The sequence below is a fragment of the Myotis myotis genome, unplaced genomic scaffold (genome assembly GCF_014108235.1).
Source record: "Myotis myotis isolate mMyoMyo1 unplaced genomic scaffold, mMyoMyo1.p scaffold_m19_p_3, whole genome shotgun sequence".
NCBI classification, from domain to species: domain Eukaryota; kingdom Metazoa; phylum Chordata; class Mammalia; order Chiroptera; family Vespertilionidae; genus Myotis; species Myotis myotis.
The window spans coordinates 173,932,374-173,952,708 of record NW_023416335.1 but is presented as its reverse complement, the minus strand read 5'-3'; the positions used below and the strand labels follow the sequence as shown (position 1 = coordinate 173,952,708).

Here is a 20,335-nt window from a genome sequence, read left to right as displayed (position 1 = left end):
ACTTGTGCATACTTTTAAAAAGCAAAACAAAAAATCCCTACAGACAAGGGCACATATTTAATTTGATTATAGCTATGTACACACAGTGTGGGGTAAGAGTAGGTATACAGTTGTGGGTATATGAAACCCAGTTTATTCTTGTCTTATTATTTATTTATCAACTAGTGACCTGGTGCACGGATTCGTGCATATTGAAAGGAAATTAATTAGAAGGTGGCCGGAGGGGTGGGACTGGGCGAGATGGGCCGGACACGCCCTGGAGCCAACCTCCCATGGTCCCTCCCTTGCGTCTGTGTGAGCAGGGTCCCTCCGACAGGTGGGGTCCTTCGGCCTGGCCTGGGGGATCAGGCTGAAACCAGCTCTCTGACATCCCCTAAGGGATCCCAGAGTACGAGAGGGCACTCTGCAAAGTTGCTGTCATACAGGGTGTGGAATAAAAACCCAAGTGTGCAGTAAACCAGATTCGGGGTCGACAGTGCCCCAGCAACAACATAACCCATGGCCGAAGGTGGAATTGTGCAGCCAGTGAGGAACTGGGCTCCCCCTCTCTGGTTTTGAGGTGTGTCACTCGAGAACCGCTGCTGCCAAGTCACTGCAGCTCAGCAGCTCCGGCATTGAGTGTCTGCCTGCTGGTGGTCAGTGTGCATCATAGTGATTGGTCGGACGGTTGGACACTTAGCATATGAGCCTTTTTTACATATAGATTCTTGCGTTATTTTCCATGCAAACAATTGTAAGATTGCCTCAGCCTATATATGCCTTAAAAAATCAGTGAACAAAACCAAAATGATGATAATAGTGGAACCATGGGTATGCTTTTTTCTTTTTTTTCCTTTCTTATAATGAACTTACATTAGTTTTATGATAAGATCTTACAAAAACGGTTATGGCAGTCACTGCCTCTGTGATGAGATCTAAAACAAGCATAAAATAAAGCCAGTTTAAGAAGGTCTTGCAGATTAAATTAAGGAATTTGTTCTTATCCTGCAGAGACAAGCAGGGCAGCTATTGGAAGGTCTCCTGGGTGCTGTGAGGAGAATGGATTAGGCGTGGATAAGAGTGGAGGAAGGGAGATTCATTAGGAGACAGCTGGATTAGCAGGGACGATGGTGACAGGGATGATGTGTACCATTACCTGGGTGAACTACCACTCACTCACAGACGAAATAATCTTCTCTGAGTTTTTATTCTGGGGAGGCACTGCACTGTTATCTGATTGCATTCTCACAACAACTCTTCACAGTAGGAATATTATTTCTACTTTATAGGCAGCAAAGCTGAGGCTTAGAGAGGCAAAATATCTTGCTCGAGGTCACCCTGGTAATTAGGGTGCTTGGATACAAACCCATCCCTGAGTGGCTCCTGAGCACCAATGGTCAAACTACCAAGTGTCCTACCTCAACGCAGCAGGGAGAACAAGTATAGAGGGAGGTTTGGATAATGGATAAAAAAAGCAAAAGATCATGTGTTCATTTTTTGATAGGTTGATGAGTTTAGTGGGAAGGCCAGGAAGTAGATGGACACGTGTTTGGAACCCAGAGGAGGGATATGGGCTGGAGATGCTCTGAGTCATCCGCATTTAGATCACACAGTAATGGAAGCCATGAACATGGATGAGGCAGGTCAAAAGATGGTGCTGAATAAGAAAACTCCCAGGAAGACATCTAACGAATATTTAAGGGACAGGTCAAGCATCAATTTTTCACAGAGGAAACCCAAAGGAGCCAGAGAGATGGAAAAAGAATCCAGAGACTCTGGATCAAAATAGAAAGTTTTAAAAAGTAAAGAGTGATGGACGGTGTTAAATGCTGAGAGTGCTAATCATATAAATTAAGAACGGAAAAGTTGCTACTGGTTTTAAAAGTTATGACTTAAAATTTTGATCTTTATGTCCAATTCATAATTGTCTTTTATACATACATTTAAAAACTATAGCATCATGCTTAATATTAGCAGGACTTTGTTAATGTTTGTAGGTTCTAACATCTCCATTCTTAGATTTTCTGCAAAGCATATGTTTTTAGTTTTTAATATAGTTTTCATTATTCTCAAAACTAGTCTTTGTTCTAGTTTTATCAGGGAAAGAGAGTTAAGAAGGTAAGCACAGCTTTTATTCTGTATTTAAGCAAAGAAAAAAAAAATCAAATTAGTAATTTAAGGAATAGGGGAAATTGCCCTGGCTGGTGTGGCTTAGCTGGTTGGGGGCCATCCAGTGTCCCAAAGGGTTGCTGGATTCAATTCCTGGTCAGAATACATGCCTGGGTTGCAGGCTCCATCCAGGGTAGGTGGAGTGCAGGAGGCAGCTGACAGATGTTTTGCTCTCACATAGATGTTTCTCTCACTCTCTCTCTCTCTAAAAATCAATAAAGTAAAATAAAAAATAATAAAAATAAAAAAGAGATAGGAGAAATCTGTCCCCAACTTGGGTAACAAAAGGAAATTCAAGTAATTCCATATTATAAAATTCCATATTATAAAAAGTACATATAACAATGTCCCGTTTTGAAAGATTAGGAATAAAAAAGATTTAAACATTTAGCTCGGCTGGTGTGGCTTAGTGGTTGAGCGTCAACCTATGACCATTTATCTGAATTAGCCATAAAAGGACTTATTTTTAGCCCAATTCCACTGCAAATTACAACCACCAACTTTCTGGCCATGTAAGAAGCTATTTGGGAAGCAGATCCTCCAGCCCCATTGAAGCCTTTAGACAACAGCAGCTCTAGGCCAAATTCAGACTGTAATCTCATGAGTGAACTGGAGCTAGAAGTGCTTTTGTCTGACTTGACTTACCTGATTTGCAGGACTAACCACATTTTCTTTTCCCTCTGTGAAATCTACTGATTCCCTGAGTACCATCAAAGCTGGTAGGTTATTTCTTTGTTGGGCTTTGCACTCCTATTTTTACTGGTTGAGTTACATGTTTAACAAGAATAACTTAGATTTGTTTCCCAATGTATTTATGTCAACTGCAGTGGTTATTGTAATAATGCAATTTATTTATCTACTAGAGGCCCGGGGCACGAAGATTCGTGCACTGGGGGTGTGTCCCTCAGCCCGACCAGCACCCTCTCCAATCTGGGAGCCCTCAGGGGAGCCCTCTCCAATCTGGGAGTTTCTGTCTGACTTTGCAATCATATGAACGAATTGTCTGAGACCCCTAACCCAGTTTGGTTTGTTCCTCACAGAATAATAGAGGCATTTTTTTTTCCCTTTGCTTCATTGGTGGAGATTTCCTGGAAGTTTTAGGATATCTTCCCTTTAATTTTTCCTAGACACTCTGACTTTACTTATGTCTCTCACCTTTGCTTTCCCTCCATCCCCCACCGCAACAGTGACTTGCTCCAGGCTCACTTTGCTCTATAGCAGTGATGGCGAACCTTTTGAGCTCGGCGTGTCAGTGTTTTGAAAAACCCTAACTTAACTCTGGTGCCGTGTCACATATAGAAATTTTTTGATACTTGCAACCATAATAAAACAAAGATTTATATTTTTGATATTTATTTTATATATTTAAATGCCATTTACCAAAGAAAAATCAACCAAAAAAATGAGTTCACGTGTCACCTCTGACATGCATGTCATAGGTTCACCATCACTGCTCTAGTGTCTAGGAGATCCATCTATCACCAGAACTATGATTCCCAGCATTCCTGGTGCTCCCCGCACTCTGGGCTTCTGCTTCAGGTCCTGGGGCTGCCAGCAGAATTACTATTCCCAGGATTCCTGGTGCTCCCCACACTCTTGGTTTTCCCTTCCTGCTCTGTCTCTGTCCCACGGCCTTCTACTCTGCCAAGTCCTCCAAGCCACCAGTTCTCCCTCTCTGCTCTCCATCTGGTGGCTTGGGGAACTTGGCTCCCCAAGCCTCTCCACTCTCTGCCACCTCTCCCGATCTGCTCTCCCCCCAAGCCTCCGGCTCTCCTGCTCTGCTCTCCAACCGGCGGTTTGGGGGAGCGACCGAGGGAGCCATGTCCCTGCAAGCTGCCAGCTCTCCTGCTCTGCTCTCCACCCAGCGCCTGTATATGCAAATTAACCCGCCATCTTTGCTGAGTTAATTTGCATACTCACTCCTGATTGGCTGGTGAGTGTAGTGGAGGGATGGTCAATTTACATGTTACCCTTTTATTATATAGGATTCTGAAAATGAATGAAATATAAGTATGAAAAGAGTCCTGTCTCTCTGAAAACTAATCTGAGTGCTTTGGAAAGGTTACATAAAGGTGAAGAACTCTAAAAAGCTCTGTAATTATTTGTAGACAACATTAACTTAAAAGAGTAGATAACATATACAATTCTAGAAGGATTTGAACTCATAGGAATTAGTGCCATTAAGTTCTTATTTCACTTTAAAGAAACTAAAAATGGCAAATAATACATAAAGAGCATTATTTATGTAAGAAAGATGATAACAAACTCTGTAAGTGTGTATGTGTATAATTTTAAAAAACATTTTGTCAGTAACTCTGTTGATTAACTAATCAACTATTAGTCTTGATTTCAATAAAATAGTAAAATTTCTACTACAAAGAGATGCTTTTTTTGGCTTGTCAGATGAACAAAAAAGCAAACAAAAAATAATATCCTGTGGTAGTAATAGTTCACAATATTGGTGGGAGTGTAAATTTGTATAATTTGGGCGAAGAGTTATTTATCAAAATAAAAAATGACTCAACAGTAAAAAGGACTGAATTTACCTATGGCCTGAAACAAACAAACAGAAAAACAGACAAAGCATACAATGGTTTCAATAACTGGACATGGGGGTGGGGGGGTGGGGGTGGGAAGCAATGATGGAAAATGACTCAATATGTGGAAAACAAGCAAGGTGAGCCTCACTGCTGTCTTGGATCATTGCCTTGAGAGAGTTCCAGGCGATGGAAGTGCATCGAGGGAAATAAGTGGAATTCCACAAGCAGAGTTGAGGAGACAGTGCAGAGTCTAAGAAAAACAAACAGGCCAGTAGGTTGCAGGGAAAAGTACCAGAGAGAAGAGCTGCAGAGAAAGACACTCTAGTATTCAACAGAGTATTAATAAATGTATGTGTCTGAGGCCAGGGAGATAACCACCTAAAAGGATTAAGGGAACAGCTCCTCTTGCTCACATGGACCACAAACCCTCCTATTCTCACTTAGCCAGAAAACCTCCTAATTCATGGTGCATTAGGTAGAGCTCTCAGAAGTATCTTGCCATAAAAAGATAGCTAGTTCTAGAGTAAATGCTGCTCTGGTCCCACCAAACAAATTTCCAAAGCAGGGTTTGAAAGGATCAAACTGTTTTCAAGTAACTTAATTGCCGTCTAGAACAAAGCTCAAGAGTCTTTACAGAAAAATAAAAATATCCTGCACCCAGCAAGATAAAATTCATAATACCTGGCATTCAATAAGAAATTTCCAGGCATGCAAAGAAGGAGAGATATATGACCCATAATGAGGAGAAAAATAAATCAACTGAAACCCTCCAAGAATGGACACAGATATTAGAATTAGCAGACAAGGTAATTTAAGCAGCAATTTAAACAGTCTTCCATATGTCCAGAAATCTTGGGGAAAGATGGAACAAGTTAGGTAGGGACATAGAAGATATAAAAAAGACTCAAATTTAACTTCTGGAGATGAAAACTATAAGTTATGAAATATAAAAATACACTAAGATTAATGGCATATTAAGTGTTGAAGAAGATTATTGAATTTAAAGTAGAGCAATTGAAATTCTCCAAAAGGAAACACGGGGGGAAAAAAGAAAGAAAAATGAGTATGGATGAGCTGTGGGACAACTTCAGGTAGCCTGATATGTATGTAAATAGAGTTCCCAAAGGAGGGCCAAAAAATATTTGAGAAAATAATGGTGAAATATTTCCAACCCAAATTCCAAATGTGATGAAAAGTAGAAATCCACAAATTTAAGCTCAATGAACTCCTAAGCACAAGAAAACTACACCAAGATATGTTGTGTCCAAATTGCTCAACACTAGTGATAAACGGAAACTATTACAAGCAACTTGGCTTGATGGGGTCGGGGAGGGGCAGAGACACATTATGTACAGAGGCAGAATAAGGATGACAGGAGATTTCTTGTCTGAAATAACTGCAATGAAACTCTTTCAGAAAACTGAAGAGCAGAGAACACTTTCCAATTTATCCTGACAGGCTAGTATGACCTTCAATCCAAAACTGGACAAAGACATTATAAGAAAAGAAAATCACAGATTAATAACCTTTATAAATATAGCTGTATAATTTCTTAACAAAATTTTGGAAAAAACCCAAGTGTCCATTGATAGATGAATGGATAAAGAAAATGGTATAATGTACATATAGTAACAGAAAGCAGATCACTGGCTGCCTAGGGCCTAGAAGTGGACTGGGGAGGGGTGGGATGTATGGATTACAAAGGGGCACAAGGAAACTTTGGAGGTGATGGACATACTCACTATCTTGATTGTGATGATTTTTCACAGTGCCAAAAACATGTCAAAACTTTGTCACACTATACCTTAATAAAGGTATTTTAAAAATGAACAAACTAAACTGGTGTATTTATACAACAGAAATCTATGCAGCAGTTCTAAAAAATGAAGTAGAGCTAATATATATGAAAGATTTCCAAGATATTAAATGAAAACAAAGTACAGAGTATTGTAAATAATCTGCTACCACTTGTGATTTTGTTTCAAACAAAATCAACCCATCCAATAATTGTTTTTACATGCATAAAGTATCTCTGGAGAGATGCCCAGAAACTAATAAGAGAGACAAAGAGAGAGAGAGGGAGAGAGAGAAAGTGAAGGAGAGAGGGAGAAGTAGAGAGAATGGGAGAAAGAGGAAAAGAGGGAAATGGGAGTAAGCTGGGGTTTGGAGTAGGAGAGAAACTCAGTTTTCACTGCACACCTTGTTGAACTATATATAATCCCCCCACTAGAAATGTCGTTTTGCAATAGACTTAAGATGCTACTCACCCTTTTCCGTGCTTCGGATTTCTGGAAGCACTCATGCTGTATGAAGGTGGCTGCCACGGAAATCCTGGCGGGTGGTGTGTGGTCTGCATCGAGCATACTCACGGCCCGCTCCAGGGTCATCTCCAGGTCTGCATTCCTAGACAAAAAGTCACAGGTTCAGCAAAATTCCCACCTGCTCCCCCCTGCCTACCAACCTGACCTTCCAGAGATGACTCGGCTAATATCAGGAAACACCCAGAACATCTGAGTCTTGGCTCTTCTTCAAGAGAAAAATCGGAATCTGAGATCAGAAGGTACAGGAAGCTAGAAGCCAAAATACTCCAGCTCTGGTCAGACTAGTCTCAGAAGACATCAGTGAATTGAGCAGAATCATAACATAGACCAAAGAAAGAAACTGAACTGTTTAAGATAAATATGGATAATGTGAGCATTTCATCTTAAAAGTGACTTTAAAGGCACAATAACACTTTAGGTAAAATTTAAAAGAAATCTGGTCACAGGAATAAAAAATTATTGCTACCTTGGTAATGTTTCACCTGTAAAGAAAACACCTTTCCTAAAAAATCATTACATTTTTCGCAATGCTGCACAGAATCTATTATTTCAGCTAAAAGTGAGCTTCTAAAAAAGCATTCAAAAAGTGTTCTTATTCAATGAGTATAATAGTATATAAACAGTAAAAGCCAGGAAAACTGAGTTTGTTCTGTTAAAATAAGTCATGCTGGTTTGACAAAATCTATCAGGAAAGGTAATGATTTAATGCAATTACAAATATGCATTTTCCTAAAAAATATTATACGCATCATGTTTTCATTGCCTTTGCTATTGTAATGATACTGAGATTATGTCTAGCTAGTCGCATACTTTTGTTCTTTACTAATTGTAGGTATTTATAGTGGTGATAAAATCTGAGGCAGTTTGACACTGAGAGGATAATTTACTGAGGACAATTAAAATGCTACTTGTAAAAAAATAAATAAACAATAACTCCCAAATGCCTCATAGAATGACATTGCATTCTCCCCTTCTATTTTTGCCTTGAGGGACACCTGATTAGACAATCTATTATCAATGTGCTTCTTTAAGCATTGACTCTGTGACACCACATAGGACACTAACTGTTAATCTTAGAATTGTAGCTAAAAACGTGTCTTAAAGGTAACCTATGACCCTGCTTTGGCTTCAAAGAGGGTTATGCCTGATTCATTCCAGGTTGTAAACTCTGAGGGAGGGTGTTTTCCAGTATCTTCTAGCAAGCACAGTAAGTACATTCTCTCCTGTATCAGACTAATGCACAATATATGCACACGTGTTCAGATGTGAGTATGTGTTGTGTTGTGACTGTTGTATTTGTGTAGGGTGGATGTGGCATAGGTGAGGGGATAAGTGAGCCTCATAACTAAAAACTAATACCTACTGCTTCTGAAACACATGTTCAAACACAGAAATGTTACCTCATGGGCGTAAGAGCATTAAAAATTAGGCAGAAAACAGTTCTGGCGTCTATACTGAGAATTATATAATGATCTCATATTTTAAAATGTTGTGCCTGAGGAATTAATTTAATTGGTTAAAAAAAAACCACACACAAAAAACCCCAAAACAGGCTATTACCATTAAAACCAGAATTTGAGTATATATATACCTTTTTAAAAGAGATGGAAATATTTTTCATGCATAGACTCCAATGCCTTTACAGAGATACCTAAACTCTACCAGTCTCATTTTAATGGCAATTTTAAGTCTTTAGCATCTACCACTGCAGGTTTTTTAATTGATAAAAGATCACTCATAGCATTGGAATTGCCTTCTGCTTAATACAGCTTCCCCCCCCCCCCCCCCCCCAAGATTCAACCATTAATCCACTTCAGGTCATAAATGACTCAGGAGAGTTTGAATTTCCAAAAATAATTCCATTATTTGAATCGTTCATTTTCCTGAACATGATTCACAAAGAAGCTCTGCATGCACTCCTAGCCAATCTAGTGCCATTTTTCTTTATCATCAAAATTAGTTCCCAAACTAAATGAAACTTCCTCAATAGGAGGTTTGCTACAGCTGTCAGGGTGTTAATTTTCTGTTTTGCTACTGTCTGTGATGCCCAACTCTAAAACATAGCTTATGTTTTGACCCCAGTCTGGCTCCAAATCCTACCATCCTCAATCCCTTCTTCCCCCTCCTCTGATCAACCACCCATCCTCCAATCACATGTGACTTTTAATCCTTTTCTTAACACTGCATGCCTCTTCACAAACCACTCCCTGATTTCTCCAGAAAGCCCACCCTCTGCCTAATTCTTAGCTATTCTTCAAGATGCAACCCAAATATCCTCACTTCTGTGAAATCTTTCTTGTGTACCTATTCCCAGCTAGAGCTATTCCTTTCCTCCTCTATTCTCCTACAGCACTCCTCCCTTCCATCCCCTTCTTCCTCCCTCCCTCCCTCCCTCCCTCCCTCCCTCCCTCCCTCCCTCCCTTCCTCCCTCCTTCCCTTCCTTCTTCCCTCCCTCCCTCCTCACTCTCACTCATCAAGCACTTCCTGAAATCTGCAGAATTGGGGCTTGGGAATGGGGTTGGGAATGGAAGAGAGGATCAGGACCCATTATCCCCTGAACATACTCTCTAGAACTGAGTCTTTTCAATGTATTATTAGTAAATACTTTAAAATGATGTCAATGTAAATGAAAACGCTAAGAGGAGGCAGTGTAACATATCCCTGGTCAGAATATGAACTATTTAGCAGTAAATAACAAACAATACTTTTTTACATGTGCAATCCCTCAGCAACCAGTGTCCCCGCTGGCTAACAGCACAGCCCTGCTGCACGCTGGTTCCCAGGTACTAGGATAGGGCTACACCTCCGAAGATGGGTGTGGGGTGGAGGGGGTCAATGGGGGAGAAAGGGGACATCTGCAATACTTTCAACAATAAAGATAAATTACTAGGGGCTGGGTAGGTTTGAAATGCGAGACAACACAAAGAAGAGCATGCCCAGCAGCAGGACACGCAGGGGACAGCCTGAGACACGGACATGAGCCAGGGGCACACCAAAGCAAGGAAGAGAGTCAGGCATACACAGCACCTTGGATCACCTGTTTGCCTCATTATAGGCAGTATCTCTGCTTTTCCGTAGAGAGCAGCATTTTCAAAGAGAGTTCCTTTCTATGGTTTCTGATCTCTAGGATGGCAACTTTAGGAATCATCCTATATAATAAAAAGGTAATATGCAAATTGACCCTAATGGTGGAACAAGCAGAATGACCGGTCAACCAGTCACTATGAGGTGCACTGACCACCTCTCGGGTCCCTCCCCTCAGCTGGCAGGCTCCCATGACGAACAGGGAACCAAGGGTGGGTGGCAGGGGACATGGGTGGCACCAGGCCAAGGCCCCCACCCCACTGGTCAGCCCACACACAGAGGGTGAACTGCAGTGGGGGCGGGGTTGGCGAGCGGGCAGGAACAGCTGACCTCTTGGTCCCTCCCTCCAGCTGTCCGGGGGCGGGGCTGGCTGCGGGCAGCCGGGGAAGATGGTCCTGATCACAGGCCAGCCCTAGGGACTGTACCTGTGCCAGAATTTCGTGCAATGAGCCTCTAGTCAATAGATATCTTTCCCTTTATTTTATATTTCTTAATCCCAAGTGTTCCTTCTCTTCTTTGAAATATAATTATTCTAATAAAATGTACCCTATTTGTTAAAACAATGACCTGAAATAGTGTAGTTAATACTTCTTCCAGAATTTGGGTAATAAAAGATGGAAAGAGTTTATATTTCATTTCTCCCTTCTTTAATTCCTTCATTCTCTCACCATTCATTTACATAGTGACTATTATGGACCTACCTCTGTTTTAGGGTGTTGAGAATATAAAGATAAGACACACTCACAAGAAGCTCAAAGTCTAGAGGGAGAGCAGATAAGTAAATGGATAACCATAATATATTATTCTGGTAGAGACAGTCACACGGTGCAGCTAACTGGGGCACCTAGACTAGACTGCGAGGGGAGTGGTCAGGGAAAAGATGTATCTGAGCTAAGCCAGGCAAAATCAGGGCTACTGGGGGGAAAGGGATGACAGGTAGGTAGGTAGCTAGGTAGCTAGATGGAAGAAGAAAGGAAATATATGCATGAATATCTTCCATGAAGGGAAATAAAAGAGGTTCCAAGTGGTCTGAGTGTTATGTGGGGGTGGTGTGGGAAGGGTGGTGACAAAGGATGAAGATAAGAAAGATGATACTGGAGTGATAAGCAGGGGAAAACATGGGCCTTAGGTGCCATGCTGAAAGGCAGGAAAACTTGGTGGGATTATGGAAAGGTTATAAAAAATATTTCCTGCTTTGAGTTTAGACTAGCCCTATCATCTTCTATCAGCAGTACCTGCATAGTCAATGATTTTACTGTACAATGTCACTTAAAGTGATAATTAAAGGTGACAACTTCCACTAAGCAACATTAAAAATCAAACAAAAATCATATATTTTATGTTTTACCATAATGATACATCATTATTTCAGGACCTAGTAACTTAATCATGCATCCATTTCTTAAACCTTTCTCTATGTAACTTTTTCCTCAGTTTATAAAATTTGTGCCCAGCATTAAATTTGAATAGGATTTAGTTCCAAAGTAACATTAGTCAAGCCAAAGTAAGACAGGCAAAGGAATAACTTTGAAAATTCAATGTTGAAAATTATTTGGTATTGCCAAAAAATACCCTCCAAATCACTGAATAAAGAAGTATCCCTTGCTGGGTAGCTCAGTTGGTTAGAGCACCTAATGCCAAGGTTGTGGGTTCTTTCCCTGGTCAGGGCACATACAAGAACCAATCAATGAATGCATCAATAAGTGGAACAGCAAATCAATGTTTCCCTTTCTCTCTCACTAAAATCAATCAATTTTTTTTTAAATTAAAACATTCTTTAAAACAAAAACGTATTGGGTATAGAAGGAAGGAGACATCTAAAAATTAGCTGCCTTGCTTAGCCATCAGTCTTTCTGTGGTAGTAGTTATCAAAATAGCATTTGAGGTTCACTCAGCACCTGGAACAGCCTTTTTGCCTTTTTCCTTCCTTTACTTCAAGAATATGCATGCAATGATCCATTTCCTGGTCTATTGGAGTTAGCGCTCATTGAGCCGAAAGGGAGCCATAACCCTTCAGCCAGCATCGAATTTGGAAGTGTAACAGATGGACTGACTGTCACATTTCCCCCCAAGGCTGCCTTCTGAGCAGGTAGCCTGGCCTCTGTCCCCGAGGTAAATAGGCTAATGATCCAGGGGTGGGCAAACTTTTTGACTCGAGGGCCACAATGGGTTCTTAAACTGGACCGGAGGGCCGGAACAAAAGCATGGATGGAGTGTTTGTGTGAACTAATATAAATTCAAAGTAAACATCATTACATAAAAGGGTACGGTCTTTTTTTTTTTTTTTTTTAGTTTTATTCATTTCAAACGGGCAGGATCTGGCCCGCGGGAAGATCATCTGTCACTTTCACAGCTGCCCGCAAAGCCGTTCCTGGAACACTTATTTCTGAACACCTTTCTCTGCAGCCTCGGAAGTGCCAGCTCGGCCTGGGGGCTGTGGGAACTGCAGGCTGAGACGGGGCCTCACCTGAGCTGGGCGTCGGTGAAAGCGGTTCTCTCCGCCAGCACGGTCCCGCTTCCGGCAGCCACCTGGCCCGCGGTCAGGTGCGTCCTCCTCCCGCCCGCATCCACGGCGACACTGGGCCCCGCGTCCCTCGCCGTGCGCGTGCTGTGGAAGGAACTCTGATGCCAGGAGGCGCGGGCGGCCCTGTTGTGCGCGGCGGGCTGCAGGGGCAGCAGCGGCCTGACCTGCGCGGCCATCAGGTAGTTCTCTTTCTCCAGGAGGTTGCTCATGCTGTGGCTGGTCCCGGGCCGCGGGTACGCCCGCACCACGGGGTTGGGCGGGGCGCCGTCAAACACGGAGTCGTTCACCGAGCCGTACTGGACCTGCCTGTGGTAAGTGTCATAGCAGCGCTGCCGGCTCGCGGCCCCCGACGTGAAGCCCAGGATTTCGGAGCGCGCGTACCGGGGCGGCAGCAGGAGGGTGGACCGCAGGCTGTCGCGGTGCCGCAGCGTGTGCGCCGCCTGGCTCCGCTGGCTGTACTGGTACTCGCTGTGCGAGTAACGGACCCGCTCGGGGCTGCTGTCCGGGGAGATCTCCAGTCTCCGCAGAGGCTGCCGCAGGGACCGGTCTTCCACGGACTTCTGTGAGCTGTACTGCGCGGTGCCTCTCCCCCAGCGACCTTCATACGCCGTGGTTATGCCTGGCTGCACGAGGGAGAGAGAAAGGTGACATGAGGCATCAGCCGGTCTCCACCTCTGTTGAAGACTCACTATTCCGGGGCTCTTACACAAGGGGTCCCTTTCTCGGAATCACCTGGAGAAGCTAGGCCCTTTCTGGGTAAAACCTGTTTCTAAACAAGACGTGGTTAACCTGGTTGGACGCGTTATTTGCACCAGGATTTGAGGCTGTTTCAATGTCCAGTTTTCTACTGTGTCCACACAAAATCAATCTTCTCATAATTCATTTAGGAAGTAGCAGTATTTCGGAGAGGCAACATTAAAAACTAATCTGTGGGAGATGGAAAATGTTTCTGATAACTAGTGTCGCGTTCTTTGGCATCCTACCTTTCGCCTGTCATAGGTTTTAGGAGCCGGGGAAGGCCCGCCAGCGAAGTCATTTTCCACCAAGTGCAGGTTGTAGACATACTCAGGAACACTGCTGGCTCGGTGAAGATTTCCTGCAATCAAGCACGTACATTAAAAGAATGTAGTAGTTAAACACTGTATAACAGTAGCATATTTTAAGTGTAAGTAATAAGGCCAAAAACAAGTATTAGATTTATATTAGTGCTGGTGTAACATTACCCTTGGATGTAGCAAATGATGAAAGGTTGTTATCACAGCATTATCTACAAGCTTTTCGAAATAAAAGTTGAATTAAAAGTAAAATATATAATTAAATATTTTAAAGGAAAGCGAAGAAAGGGGAGAGGAAATTTTCACAAATATAAAAGAAGTGTCTGTTTGTTACAATGCTGAGAAATCTGGGAATCACTTATTGGCTTAGGTGGGTCTATACTATAAAAATTCAGCTTCTTGGCCTGGCTGGTGTGGCTCTGTGGTTGAGCCTGGGCCTATGAACCAGGAGGTCACAGTTCCATTCCCAGTTAGAGCACATGCCCGAGTTGTGTACTTGATCCCCAGTAGGGGGTGTGCAGGAGGCAGCTGATCAATGATTCTCCTCATTGACGTTTCTCTCTTTCCCTCTCCCTTCCTCTCTGAAATCAATAAAAATATACTTCCAAAAATAAAAAAAAAGTTCAGCTTCTTAAGTCAGAGAACTCAATTCCCAGGGCAGGACCCCAGAAGCTACCTGAGAAGGCAGTAGGTGTAGGCAATAAATATAAGGGCGACTCAACAAGACCAGGTAAGACAGCTTGTATAAACAACACGGTGGCTCAGTGTGGTCAAAGTGACAAGGACTGGGCGGGGGAGGGTTGGAGGGCAGTATTTGGCCACGTGAGAGTGAGGCAGGACAGGAAGTCAGCCTCTGCCCTACAAATGAGTCCATTTTTGGAATGAGCTGGGTTGGCTCATTCTTAGTTTGGTGATCTAACCGCCAGCCCACTCTGCTGTGAACACAGCCTTTCCTGCTCAGTCCCGGGGCCCACAGGGACTCTCAGCTGACGTGTGTGTCTCTTAAAGCACTCCTCTGAGGAGCGGGTGGTGGAAGACAGTGTTGTCACCGTCTTCTACAACTTGATCCTTCTCCCATCTTGTCATTTGTTCCTTTTAATCTCCCACTGCCTTCTCTCTCTCTCTCTCTCTCTCTCTCTCTCTCTCTCTCTCTCTCTCTCTCACACACACACACACACACACACACACACATACAAGCTGGTCAAAATAATCAAAGATCTCTAAAACCTAGGAAATTCCTGATTCCCTAATTTTAGCCTAGGTTTTTCTTTCCAATACAATTGGAACACACCAACATATTTTCTCAATACATTGTTATAAAGTCAAAGTTTCAAAGATAGATTCACAAGTTATTTTGAGGGAGGACGGAATGGAGATTGTTGTTGTGTGAGAGCACGAAGAAGAATGAATCCATCCCAAAACGTGCGTGTACATGTGTCTTATTTCCTGGAGCTAAACAATCTGGCTGGTAAATAAGTTTTAGGCCTGGAGGGGTCCTGGGGGAGGCAGTGTAGGTTTGTAAATGTCCCTCTAAAGACTAGAGAAGTTGAGGTAAGCCAGGCTTGATTTCTAGGGGGCTGATTTCTCCACAAGGGATGGTAAAAGGTCAAGTAGCCCCTTAACTTTTAACCTCAATGACAGAAAATGCCTAAAACTGGGACAATGAATGGGGGAAAGGAATCTTCTCTAAGACCCCAGAGCAAAGGTTGTGAGTGGCCTTAGGGCTGAGCTCTCAATGCCTACCTCCAGCTCCTGCTCAGGCTGCCCGAAGTCCCTAACTCTTCCCCCACTCACCATTCCCTCTGTCCTCCACTCCCACCCCAAATCCATCCCAGACTGTCAGGGAGGCAGGGCTGCAAGGGTCCTGCTGATATGGGGAAGGAGGCTAACTGAGCAGGTCCAGGGAATATGCTGGCTCTAATTCTGAAAGGCCTGGGAACCAGGGAGTCCTCAGCAGTGGGGTGTGGAGAGGGGGTGAGCAGGGACAGGGGAGTGCTTAAACTCTGCCCCCCTCCAATAAAACAGAAGCCTTTTCTACAGAGGTTATGGTGAGGAAGAAAATTATTGGTCAGTTGATATATAAGAAACTAAATTTATTACTTTAATAAAAAGTAGTTTAGTTTACTGGGTGGGAATGCTGACTGGTGCAGCCACTGTGGAGAACAGTATGGAGCTTCCTCAAAAAACTAAAAATGGAACTCCCATTTGACCCAGTAATCCCACTTCTAGGAATATATCCCAAGAAGCCAGAAACACCAATCAGAAAGGATATATGCACCCCTATGTTCATAGCGGCACATTAGCTCATTAGTTCATAGCTAAGATTTGGAAACAGCCTAAGTGCCCATCAGTAGATGAGTGGATTAAAAAATTGGCAAATCTACACAATGGAATACTACACTGCTGTAAAAAAGAAGGAATTCTTACCATTTGCAACAGCATGGATGGAACTGGAGAGCATTATGCTAAGCGAAATAAGCCAGTCAGAGAAAGATAAATATCACATGATCTCACTCACTTATGGAACATAATGAACAACATAAACTGATGGACAAAAACAGATTCAGAGACAGAGAAGCATCAATCAGACCGTCAAACCTCAGAGGGAAGGTAGCGGAGGGTGGGGGTAAGGGGGAGAGATCAACCAAAGGACTTGTATGCATGCATATAAGTCTAATCAATGGTCACAGACACCAGGGTGGTGAGGGCATGAGTGGGGGAGGGGGGGTGGGGCAATGGGGCGATAAGGACACATATGTAATACCTTAATCAATAAAGAAAAAAAAAGTAGTTCAAGGTTATCCATGTTCAGAATTTTAGACTGTATGAAAACTAAATATATGAAAGGCAGGGACAACCAGAATGGGAAAATCCTAATGGCATATATGGATGGCTGCCAGAACGATTAATTCCTGTTACTCTATACTAAAATGGCAGATGATGAAAGGAATTTAGGAATTCAACATTTCTTCAATGGGTCCCTCTAACCTGGTGTCCCTGCAGTGTCCAGGAACAAGTAGATATTCATAAACAGTTACTGGGGGTGGGAGGCTTGGGAGGGTGGGGGTGGGGGTGGGTTTAGAGGGCTATTTGCATCTTCAAACTAAGATTCCTGCAAAGATTTTTAAAATGTGTAAGAATCGCCCTGACCGGTTTGGCTCAGTGGATAGAGCGTTGGCCTGTGGACCAAAGGGTCCCAGGTTCGATTCCGGTCAAGGGCATTTACACCTTGGTTGCAGGCACATCCCCAGTAGGGGGTGTGCAGGAGGCAGCTGATCGATGTTTCTCGCTCATCGATGTTTCTAACTCTCTATCCCTCTCCCTTCCTCTCTGTAAAAACTCAATAAAATATATTTTAAAAAATGTGTAAGAATCTTTGAGCAGGACCCAGGGAAACAGTGTAGCCTATCAAAATAGCTAATCATTGAACTTTATAAGTGGGCCTGTTGAAGTAAGAAGTTTAACTCACGTTGTTGCTGGAGGCTGTAAGGCTTTTTAAAGCAATTTATTTGAACTCCTTACATTCCAATATTACTTTTCTTTCAGGAGCTCAAATTTTATGTGTTTCTTTTCAATATTCTGTGATGCAGAGCCAGCTATTATCATTTCCCTTGATAAATAGGGAAACAAATTAACTGCTTTAAATTGCAAAGAGATTTAATATCAGGTTTGAACTCTGGGTTCCTCCTTTCCACTGGTCTCTGTTGTTTAAGTGCATGGAGACTTTTCTGGAATTGTCAAATATGAGACCTTGAAGGGATTATCATCATAGTTTTTGATATAAGGACCAAAAATCGATCATTCTCCTTCCTCTAGAACAGAAGAAGGGAGCCTTTTTTTCTGCCAAGGGCCATTTGGATATTGATAACATCATTCACGGGCCATACAAAATTATCAACTTAAAAATTAGCCTGCTATATTTGGTCAAACATTTAATAACTCCCCCCTAATTCCTTGGCAGGGTCAGACCTTATAAGGCCCTTGGGCCAGACATTCCCCACTCCTGCTCTAGAACCTTTGCCCGAGCAACTCAAAATACTCTGCAAATATTAGTTCTCTACTTGCTGACACAAGTCCTCATAAGGAAGCTTCTCCTTGCATTTTCAGATGTATGAACTGAAACCAGTTTACTGGTTCCCAAAGTATCTACAACGGGGTTGGTAACAGGAATAAAATAAGATTGGATCTTTAAACCACAAACTCTCTTCCTTTTCCAGAGAAGTTGTGATTCCTGATATTCAACCTGCAGGCTGGTACAAAGGATGGTTTCTCTGGTTAAAAGGCCAATCTCAAACGACAAATAATGCAGATTAATTTGCCTAGATAGTCATGCGTTTGAGATCAGTATAGTGGATTAAAGGTGAATTAGCAACTGTGTTCTAAGATTTTAAAGAAATTTTGAACAAGGTGGAATTTTTTCTTAAAAGATAAATATTAATCAGGATGGAAACTAATCTCTTTAAGGCAAGTCATTATTTTCTGTTCAGTCAGAGGATAAAATATTATATACCATAATAATGACTATGGGACAGATGAAATAATTCAGCCACGAATTATTCTCCAAAAATAGAAATGACAGCAAACAAAAACATACTATACATACAGGCACACCCTGCTTTAAATATATCCAACATGAAAACTCACATTTTCTAACATGGAAAATGAGCGTGTGGCTATATTTCAAAGGATTCATTTGCTTCACAAAAGGAGGTGGGTATCTTCCCTAAACCAAAGAAATCTGTGGACGTGGTCTGGAGCCTCCACTCTACTGCATTCTATGTGTCTGGTCAAATCACTGAGCTGCCTCAGTTTCCCTCAATTCCAGCTACTAACAGAGTTGCTGAGAAAGAGGTTTACCTGAGAAAGCACTCATTCAAATGCTTTGAAAATGTAAAGCAACATGCAAAAATGAGGTATGGTTTTTAAAAGAGAATTTGGATCACAAAAAATTTATATTTCACACTTTTTCTTGAATTAATCTATTCTAGAAGGAGAAATAAGCTAGTATGCAAGCTTTACATTGTGTTGTACCTCAGAGCTTTTATTCTGGTAACTTTACCAGTGATATTGAATTTGATTTTTTTCTGATATTTTTTTATTTTTTCTTATTAAATTTATTGGGTGACACTGATTAACAGGATCATATAGGTTTCAATTGTGTATCTCTATGGTACATGATTTGTATATTGCATTGTGTGTCCGCCACACAAAGTCAAATGGGCTATTTTTGATTGACCCGGCCACTGAGGATCAGGATAACATTATAGTGGGTGTTTTTTTTTGCCATTCATTTCACTTGCATCATGCATTATGTATTTTTGGTGTTTCCAAAAAGGAGGTAATGATTTATAGGGAATATTTCAAATTAATTTAACTCAGGCAATATTATCCAAACCTTTTCTTCTAAGAACACCATGGACATTTTATGGAACCCACTTTAAAAGAAATAAAAGAAGCAGTTACAGAACAACTTTAAACTCCACCCTCCTCAAATAGGAAGCAATTCTGGTCAAAGCAATTGTAGGGGTGGGGCTGGGGCTGGAGGAGAAGGCTAAAGGGGACTGGTTTTGATGGAAGGAAGGATTACAAATTGCTCAGAAGATGGCAGAGGTGTAGTAGACCTAACAGGACAATGTAATTCTCTTTCTTTCCTAGTCTGAATATTAATCTGAGGGATATACTATACCCAAACAGCTTGTAGGAAAATATTTTGATTTCTGTTCACCTATGCATTATCCAAAATAATGGATTATTTTAGGGTTAAAAAAATAAGTTGATTTCCATAATCAGTTTTTTCTTTGTAGGTTTTGTGAGCAGTTTTATTTCCTAATTGGATAAATCAAATACATTTATGAAACCACAATGAGAAGCCTCTATTTTGACACCATTACTTATATTGGGCACATTTAAAAAATCAACTACAGCTTCCGTGAAGGCAGTGGTTCTCAACCTGTGGGTCGCCAACCTGTGGGTCACGACCCCTTTGGGGGTCAAACGACCCTTTCACAGGGGTTGCCTAAGACCATCGGAAAACACATATATAATTACATATTGTTTTTGTGATTAATCACTATGCTTTAATTATGTTCAATTTGTAACAATGAAAATACATCCTGCCTATCAGATATTTACATTACGATTCATAACAGTAGCAAAAGTGTAGTTATGAAGTAGCAACGAAAATAATTTTATGGCTGTGGGTCACTACAACATGAGGAACTGTGTTAAAGGGTTGCGGCATTAGAAGGTTGAGAACCACTGCCTTAAAGTAAGTAGATGACAGGGAATTGCTAAACAAACAAGGAAACAAAACTTTTAGATAACCTTCTATTAGAGAAGAGAATAGCATTCATAGTCAGCACAGCATCTTTTCTTTCAAGCGTCTAGCACCCTCTGAGCCTGGTTAAAAACTAATTTGCTTGGTTCACACTGAGCTCTCAAAGGAAAATGTACAGAGATGGAGGGACAAGCAATTCTTAGGAAACAGGTATTGTTAAGTGTATGTCACAGATTTTGCCACCTCTATTGAGTAGATGAAGACCATTCTCAGCAATCAGACTGTCGACATTCCAGAAAATGTCAACATCACTTGGAAGGGACGCACAGTTATTGTGAAGGAACCCAAAGGCACCCTGTGGAGGGACTTCAATCACATAAATGTAG

General features: G+C 41.8%; 1 protein-coding gene across 1 annotated transcript in view; it reads right to left on the bottom strand.

The window, feature by feature from the left end:
* PKP2 (plakophilin 2) overlaps positions 1 to 20,335 on the bottom strand; it is a 77,698-nt gene that overhangs the window by 48,074 nt on the left and 9,289 nt on the right. Inside the window, exons 2-4 of the mRNA XM_036299498.1 lie at positions 13,601 to 13,713; positions 12,561 to 13,240; positions 6,956 to 7,091 (exon numbers count right to left, since the gene is read on the bottom strand). Of these exons, the coding sequence (XP_036155391.1) occupies positions 6,956 to 7,091; positions 12,561 to 13,240; positions 13,601 to 13,713 (929 nt within the window). The remainder of the gene's footprint in view (positions 1 to 6,955; positions 7,092 to 12,560; positions 13,241 to 13,600; positions 13,714 to 20,335) is intronic.